This window comes from Loa loa (genome assembly GCF_000183805.2).
Source record: "Loa loa unplaced genomic scaffold supercont3.22, whole genome shotgun sequence".
NCBI lineage: Eukaryota > Metazoa > Nematoda > Chromadorea > Rhabditida > Onchocercidae > Loa > Loa loa.
Window position 1 is genome coordinate 396,716 of NW_018108202.1, and position 9,135 is coordinate 405,850.

Sequence of the window (9,135 nt, forward strand, 5' to 3'; positions counted from 1 at the left end):
AAAATAGAAATTATGCATTGGACTGATCAATGAGGAATATACAGACTAAAATCAATTATTAGAAATAAAGGAGAAAAGTTCGATAGCATTAAACAATTTATAAATTGAATATTTAATAAGCATATTTTGATAATTTAATTAATAAAAATAACAAAATAAATAAATGACGTATTGTTGTGTAATAAAAGTTAGTAATTAATTAATATGAAATTGCTTCTTGTAATTAACTCAAAAAATTATGAAAGCAACAGCATCAATACAAGGAATGTTCATTATTAAAATGATCGTTGTACAAATGACATTCATTTGATTAACTTCTATCATTATTAGAATGTACGGTTATCACAACCATGATAAAGATAAGAAGGAAAGGAAAATAAAAGTGGCAAGAGTTAAACAAAATTGGCCTGGGATAATTTGAAGTTTTAAAAAAGTTTCTGAATTCTGAATTAGTTCTGACCGTTCAAAATGATGAATTCAAGTATTGTAATTCCAATTATCGTTATACTTTAGCTTGATATATTTAGTCTGGTATGAGTTCATCATTAAAAACACCTGACTTATTAATTTAATGATTACTATAGCGAGAAAGTATAGACTTAATAATTGCTGTAGTAAGAAAACATAGAATTGTGGTGATAATTTTAAATTCATCTCACCAATTCAGCTTGATCAGGAAATTGATCGTTATTATTGTTAGGATACAATTATTGCAAAATCTTTCTTTCTATTTTTGTTTAATTATGAATCGGCCTCTTTTCCTGGAACCGGAAGCATCTAACAACTCTATGGATTCCTGCCAACCGGAAATAATGTGACGTAGCGAATTTTTACTTCAGTCAACTTCAGTACAGCTGATGATAATCATTTATACCATCACAAAAATTTACATCAGTCAGCAAAGAATAGAAATATGTGCCGGAAAGTTTGATATTGCAAAGCGATATGTTTTCATATTGTCTTGGAAAATGATTAAAGCTGTCACTTAAAAGGGTAAAAGTGGATATAAATGAATGCAAAAAAGTAAGTTTAAGAAAAGTGCTAATTTGACTGCACTGATTGCATTTTGCAAATTTCTAAAAGTGCTAAACAAAGAAGTGATAGCATGATGGCTTATCATGCTAATTAATCAAAAAAGAAAACAAAAAAACGGTAAATATTTTTATGAAAAAAGTATTGGCCAAGAATTACAAAAGAGAAGGAACAAAAAAATTTTAACAAATCATATTTTGAGAAAGTTAGAATAAATGATTTATTACTGATGCCAAGTTTCCTTCAACATTTACCTCTTATTGCAACGCGGGAAAGGCAAAATAGATGGATAAAGAAGATGAATGAATAAATTATTTTCATTTTTAAAATGTTTTAATGAAGTTTATCGTAATACTGTCAGAATTACGTAGCAATTAAGGAACAAAATTAAAATTTCACAAATGCTTTCAGTTAGTTAGCGCTAAAAGTTACTGTATAACATTGCGCGGGACTTAAAATTCATAGTAAATACAATGTTGGCACAATTATTTCTTTCCAAGTCCAATTGGAAATAAAAATTTTAGTCATTAGATTTAATTATAAGTAAACAAATGACTTGAGATTTTTTAGAAATTTTTAAAACAGAACGCCAGCAGATCAATAAATTCTGATGAATAATTATTATCTGATTACACTTTCCTATTCATTGGCATTAATGAAATATTTGAGAATTGACAGAAATTAGGTCAACCTTGTAATTATATGTAAATTTAAAAAAAAAAAGAAAAAAGAAAGTTTAATACATAAAATTTGATGATACGCAAATTTGTAAATGAAGGTTTAAATGCAAGGAAAGTTTTTGAAAATGGACATTTTTTTGAAGTTAATTTTTTCCATTCCTGTTTTTGATATTTCAAAGATATAAAGATACTTGATATTTGCTAATTTCAGGGATAATTTAGAGGAGGAACCAAATTAAAATTTCAAAAATTTTAAGATTAATTAATAATTAATAGATAAAATTTTTTAATAGATAAATTAATAGATAAACAATTTTACATAATCTGTGCAAAACATTTGCATTTATGAATCAAAACTAAAAAAAAGGATGTTGGCTTCATTTTATAGCAGTTTTAAACGTTAATTTTTAATTTTTTTTCCCATCGGAATGAAAAAAAGGAAATTGATGCATGACCAAAATAGGTCATAGTTAATCCATTATTAGCAGGTGATAAAAGGGAAATTTTCTCTTGGAAATAATTCATTAGACAAAAAGAGAGAGAGAGAGGGAGAGAGATAAAGTAACAAATTGGCTGATAATATCAACAAATTAACTAATAGCAGCATTTCATGGAAGAATAAGTCGAATGGGTTCGATTCGATGTAAGGAAAGCTTTCATTAATTCCTTTTAAAGCCATTACATTTCTTATTTTAATGCATCAATTTGATGAAATCTACAAAAAGGAAAACAATGAATTGAATGATACTTTTCAAATGAGCAATGCGGAAATGTCCGAATAAAATGGCGCACGAATTCAATAACAGATTTTGATACAACCAATTCCAATTTCATCCACCATTTGTCACATCCTATAACAATTCTGCGCTTTTATTCTTCTTTTTATTATCTTTCTCCTTTTTCCCTTTCGTCCTTTTTTTTTTTTTAAACAAGAATTGTCAGCAATATGTATAGAGTATTGTTTTTTTTTTTTTTTTCCATCATGTAATAAATCGAATAATTTCAAAGATAGGATAATGCATAAATTGAAAGAGACAATACAAGAACAAATATTTACCTGAATTTTACCATATTTTAGGCTAATTTCGCTATGATAATTGAAATGAACCAAAAATTTCTTTTTTTAAAAATATAATTTAGTTCATTAATATTTTATCTTACGCCAATATTCTATCTTCAGTTCTAAACATTTTAAATCAATAACTTGTTGATTCATTAAAATCAGAATAAAGTTATACAATTATTAATACTTTCATTAAGTTTCAATTTTTTTTCTTTTTTTTTTTGTTTGAAGGTAGTAAAAACTCTCTACATAATTTTTTTCGTAATTTATTCAAACGTTACGATGGATAAACTAAAGTTTTAAAACTTAATGAAAGATATTAGATGGGATTTAATGCTATAAGTAGCCAAAAGTATTTCAATGTTCATTTCATCATCCTTTATGAATGACAGATTTTATGCATTCATAAAACATTTATTTGAACACATTTGAAGTTTTGAATTGTTGCTTTTAAATTTCATAAGCGGATAAAATAAAGTAGAAATAATATGGTGAAGTAAAGTAAGATAAAGGAAGTATGGTAAAGAAGATGACAACTACAATTACTAAAGGTTTGATTCTGGAAGGTAAGTTAAAGAAAGGATAATAATTCTGTCCTGAAACGATTTGGAAATTTGATAAATAATAGCAGCATCAAAATATAATTAACAAACGGGGAATTTGATCTGTTTTGCTCAGTTTTAAGCAAAAAAAAAAGGAAAAAAGTAAAAAAGTATATTTTGAAAATTATTTTGAAAAAATAAAAAATAAAACCGTTCATGTCTTAAAATTTCAATCAATTTTAAACCTAAATTTTAATATTTAGGATGAAAACAGAAATTTGAGAACGGAATAAGAGAAGCTTTAGGCAGTGGACAGTAGAAAGATTCAAAGGATCTAGTTGAACAACCAAGGAGACAGGATTTGTAAAATGGGACAGAACGTAATTGGATCCTGGTAACTGACAGAAACAAATGAGTTCATCGAACGGACAGATCATTTTGACTTTAGTATTTGGTATTATTTAAGTAAATACTTATCCTTTCTCATATTAAGCTGTCTAGTCGAGTAGAATCATCTGAACTAATTCATCTGGTTCAAGTCCAAAAAATCATAACTTTTCTAAATAACTGATTGAAAAACGACACTTCTAAGAGTTTCTCTCTTTTTTTTTAAATAGAAAAATTGAAATTCAAGTAATGATTTGTTTAATGATCAGAGAGCTCTTCTTTTTCAAATAAGGAAAAGGTTTTTGCATCAAGTTTCAGCAGATCTTCAATGGTTGCAACATTTTGTTGTATTTATCAAATTTTAAATTCATTTTTCAAAACTGTGAAATTTTGCAGCATAAGGCAATTCAAACAAACCAGTCATATTGTAAAAACGATGCAAAAAAAAGGAAAAAAATTACTCATAATAGCTAACTATCTATTACATAAAGTTAAAAATTCTTCTTCCTTCTTGTTTTTCAACCATTTTTCCAAACACTGTCTTCTTTTAATCACTTTTTAAAATATAATGCAAAAGTAGTATACGTAGTTTAAACATTTAATTTCAGTGAAATTCGTTAATATTAAATTATTTGGAATTTTTATAAAAACAAATCTTGCATGCAATGATAATCTCCCATTTAACATTCAAAAATAAAAATTTGTCATTGAATACGTCATTGCAACTATTTTCTAAGTAATACTTACAACTTAAGCATTTATGCTTTTTTAACAGTTGAAATTTGCATTTAGAGAGAAAATTACATTCATAATTAAATCGATTCCTTCAATCTATGAATGTCTGTCTGTTTATATAAATGGATTTATGTGTGCAAGAGTTGTACACATGGCCAAGAAATATATATTGGGCCAAGGTTAATGAACATATATGAAACTGTTTATTGGAATTAACGTATATCATGCAAAACAAGCTTCCCTATTAACATAGTGATCTTTGGTTCTGGCATTATATTTTTTCTAAAAGTTTTTTTTTTTTTAAATGCAGAAAAAAAAATGGTGGTATTAAAAGATATCAACCAAGATAACAATAAGCCTTGGGAATGCTACAAGATTAGGCAAGAATGTTCTTGAGGCCAAGAAGTGGGGACTTTCTTTGCTTGCAATGCTAGCAGTTTCGAAATATAAGATTACATTGTATTGTTTGCGATTCGTTTAAAAAAAAATTTCAAAAATCCATTTAGAAAATTTGATGAAACAAAAAGCGGAAAAATGAGAAATTTTTTATCCAAAAAAAATGTGTTGAAAAGATGGAAAAAAGGAGAACAAACAAATAATTTCTACCAAAAATTATTGATTTTCCCAATTTTTTGTTTTTTGACTGAAATCTTTTTCAGAAACAAATTTAACGATAAAATTTTGATAATTATATGTGATAAAAAGGAAATAATTTAAAGAAAAGAAAACGAGCTGTTGTTTTCCTTTTTTTCTTCTTTTTAACAAATTTATCTTACCATATCTTCAATGGCTCTTTTACTCATTTTGATATTATCATAGTAGTTACTTTCTCACATTTCCTTTTTCTCATTCCCCTCTCTCTTTCCCTTCTTTTTTTCTATTTCCAATTGTATTTTTCTATTTCTTTTTTCTCTTCTACGATTTTATCCTAATAATTTCCATATTTTTCGTCACATTTGTGGTAAATTTTATACTTTAACAAGGTGAAGGGATTGAATTAAAAGAAATTTTGCTGAATGAGTAATCTAAGTAAGATTTATATGATAATGCATCTAAATACAAGTACATTGTTCCAATAACTGATAGCAAATATCAGTGGACATTGTTGTGATAACTGATAACAGATATCAGTGAAATAAGACGGGTCAAACTTTATGCTTTTTATAAATAGTAAGTAATCACAGATGAACAACTTTTATCTTGTTCAATTCTTGTCTATAGATGATACACGTACGGTAATTGATCTAAAAATGATAGCAGAATATCCGGCAAAGAATTGTTTTTGCTGTGATATTCTCAGCAAGAATATTAGTGCAGCATAATATTATATAATACTATCAATTACATAATGTATCACAAACTTCTTTTACGTAAAGTTTTAGGTTTCCGGTTTGATTTGCCTTGTTAAACCGTACGGTGTCATACCTTTCTGTGAAGCGCACTTATTTGTACCATATTGTAATGGGATTACCATCTCACCACGACGTATCACTGATTCCGGGAAGGAACGAGGATGACCCTGGGAAAGTTTAACAACCCATGATGGAAATGGTACTGGCGCATTTTTTGATTGAGCCTAAAAAAGAAAACATAACATTATTCTTCTTATAAAATTGAAATTGCATAAATGTTTAAAAATTTAAAAACATTACAAAAACAAGTCCAGGTAAATTCATAAACTATTTGAAGATCAATAAATACAAAAGTTTTAAAGTTTTATAAAACAGAGAAGAAAATGACAATTATTATTGATTTAATAAAGTAAAAAAGTGATAAAAAAAAATGATTAGCAATGACTATCAACTCAATGGAATTGAGAAATGATAAGGGATAACTGACAACAATTGTCAACTTGATAAAACTTAAAAGCAATACATGCAGGAATGGTGAAATGAAGCAAACAAATTTTTAGCGATAAAATTGTAAAGATAAAAATGTAATGAACAATAAAAGGATAGGAAATTGAAGGACTTATCAGTTATCAATCGTTTTCCCTTCTCCGTCATTTTCTCGGAGGAGAACTTAAATTTTAAAGATATTTTGTAAGCTTTGAATTGCATCGACTAAAACAAATAATGGTTAAAGATATTTTGGAACCTTTTAGTAATTATATAGCCAAAATGAGCTTAATTAAATAGCCGAAATGAATGGGTTAATTAAATAGCTAAAGTGAATAGCTTGATTGTGTGATTCGTACGAATAAGATATCAATTTTCGTATTGAATATATTAAGAGAAGAAAGTTTAGATTTCGTGTTGTTGAAGATTGTTGAATTCGACAACTTAACCAATTAAAGGTAATTAATTACAATTAACACAGGATGAATCATTTGAAATTTCGATGAACTAGTAAGTTATGAAGTAAATAAATAGATTAATGAGTATACCACAGCAGCTAGTGCCCTCAGGCATTCGATCACTTTGTAGCACTGCTTATTTTCATATAAATCAACCGTTTGAAAACATGAAATTTCTGGAACACCGTATGCTTTAATGGCATCCAGAAAATTGCTGATATTTTCCATCTATAATGATAAGATATATTCTTTATGCTATTCGTATTTTATCAAAATTTAAATGGAAATCAGTTTTACGTTTCATAGAATTATTATTAGATTAATACCGAGGTATACTATTGTTACCATTGGTACCGAACCAGCTTCATAAGCGATGCAATATGCAACAAAAATTAGTAATTTCAACAACTGTTCTTATTAATGATGGAAATATTTTTAAATAAAATTTCCGATAATTACCTTATGGAAAGGCATTTTTGGTTTAGGATTGTATGGTAATGCATTTGTTTTGTCTAATAATCGATTCATTAGGCTGAAATAAGCAAAATAAAAGAAAAATGAATGTTTCGAAGATGTTTTGGATCGTTATATGAATAATACGACTGAAAAGTTTTTTTTCTGGCTTTTTTTGGGATAAGTATTTTAGGGATTCAGATATTAGAGGAAATATCTGACTAGATAATTCTTCATTTGAAACAGTCATTTAAATGTATTTCATATTTTCCAAACATCAATAGCATTTCAATGCTGCTTTGTATAAGAATGCATAAATATTATAATTTTTAAATTTCAATAAACTTCAATAATTTGAAACTTGTTTGACCTGAAATGGATTTTAAAAACGATCAAAAATAAGGAACAGCTTACAGGCATAACTGAGTACCATCTTTGAGTGCATCGGCAACATCTTGAGCTGTTTCGAAAGTTGATGGATCCTTAGCAAACTGTATATTTGTTGCATGCTCGATCCAAAATAACACTTCTTGTGCTTCTTCGATACTGAATCGCGCCTGATTCTGAAAATTTTCAAATTTTATTTTTAAGTGGTGAATTGAATGCTTTTCAAATGGGTAACAAGTATTAGCAAAATGTCTTCCTGATTAATTCCATTTTGTTTTTCACCAATATTTATATTACTTTCCGATAGACAAATTTTCATTTTATATTCAATTTTAATATCTTTTGAAGAATGATAAAATCATATTATATCATAATTGTTACAGTCATCTAATTCTATAATTAACAATCATTTACACTCATAGCTATAACAATTGATAGTGATAATTTATCATATCATATTGCATTCATTATCATCATCCATATCAAATTTGCATAACTTCACTTTTATACAAACATATTTGAGGCAAATATAATTATTTTAAGCATGATATAGGCCAAAAATATGCTATTTTTATTCAAATTAATATCAAAATTGTTGGTGGCCTATTCAAGTAGTGTAATTAGTTGGATCATAAAGTTTAATCTTTTCAGATTATGAAGAATATTGTAGTTTTATAGGCTTATAAACCTATTGAAGTAATAATGGTTGATCATGCAAACTTTGTCCGACTATATTCACAATTATGCAATCTTTACTAAGCTGTAAAACTGAACTATTGTATAACTATTGTTAAATGATACAATAATTATTTAAATACCAATTGTTAATTTTTCATTTTAATTTTGAACGACAAACTGAATATTTTTTTTTTCATTTTGGTCCCTTTCTAATTTTTCGTTTCTTTTTTTGTTTAATGAACACATATTAATTTAATTAATTTAATATTTAAAATGTTGTAAAATGTTTACAAACAATCATTTATGATTTATTTATTGCCAAAATTTTGGCGAAAAAAAATTTTTTTTCCTCTAATAATTATTAATGGTTGTAAAGTTGAAGTTACACACATTTGATTAATTAGTATATATGAGAAGAGAAATGGCTTTTTTTCTTGAAAAGGACAGAGAAAGAGAGAGAGAGAGAGAGAGAGTTTTTTTTCACTTTTTTTTTCGAGAAGAATATTTGTCCATTAATTAATTTTGTGTTATAAATGATAAAGTTGATGTTATTAATAATTAATAGAAGAGGAAGATTAATTAGCATACTATACATATATCCCTCTCTTTTTTTTTTCTCGAGCTATATTTTCAATCTTTTTTATCTTCCTCTTATTATTTGACAAACATTAAAATGAAGGAATAAAGAAAGATGAGAAAAAAAAAAATGATAAATATTTATCTCCATGAGCGGTCTTTTTTTCTCTTTCCTCTTCAATATATTATTATGGGTCAAAAGCGCAAAAGCGCATCGAATCAAACAAATAACTCCCTTTTACTGACTATATTCATCATAAAATGTAAATATTCCAATGGAAATCTGTTTTCTCTCTCTCTCTCNTC

General features: G+C 26.8%; 2 protein-coding genes across 2 annotated transcripts; both read right to left on the reverse strand.

Moving 5' to 3' along the window:
• Positions 1 to 5,740: 5,740 nt before the first annotated feature.
• LOAG_16833 (hypothetical protein) lies at positions 5,741 to 7,263 on the reverse strand (the record flags this gene model as incomplete). The annotated part of the gene is made up of 3 exons (XM_003145611.2): positions 5,741 to 6,015; positions 6,826 to 6,963; positions 7,195 to 7,263. The coding sequence occupies 3 exons, from the start codon at positions 7,261 to 7,263 to the stop codon at positions 5,818 to 5,820; spliced, it is 405 nt and encodes a 134-aa protein (XP_003145659.2). The 3' UTR covers positions 5,741 to 5,817.
• Positions 7,264 to 7,598: 335 nt separating this feature from the next.
• LOAG_16834 (hypothetical protein) lies at positions 7,599 to 7,894 on the reverse strand (the record flags this gene model as incomplete). Its single annotated transcript, XM_020449492.1, has 2 exons — positions 7,599 to 7,751; positions 7,811 to 7,894. The coding sequence occupies 2 exons, from the start codon at positions 7,892 to 7,894 to the stop codon at positions 7,599 to 7,601; spliced, it is 237 nt and encodes a 78-aa protein (XP_020306980.1).
• Positions 7,895 to 9,135: the final 1,241 nt, after the last annotated feature.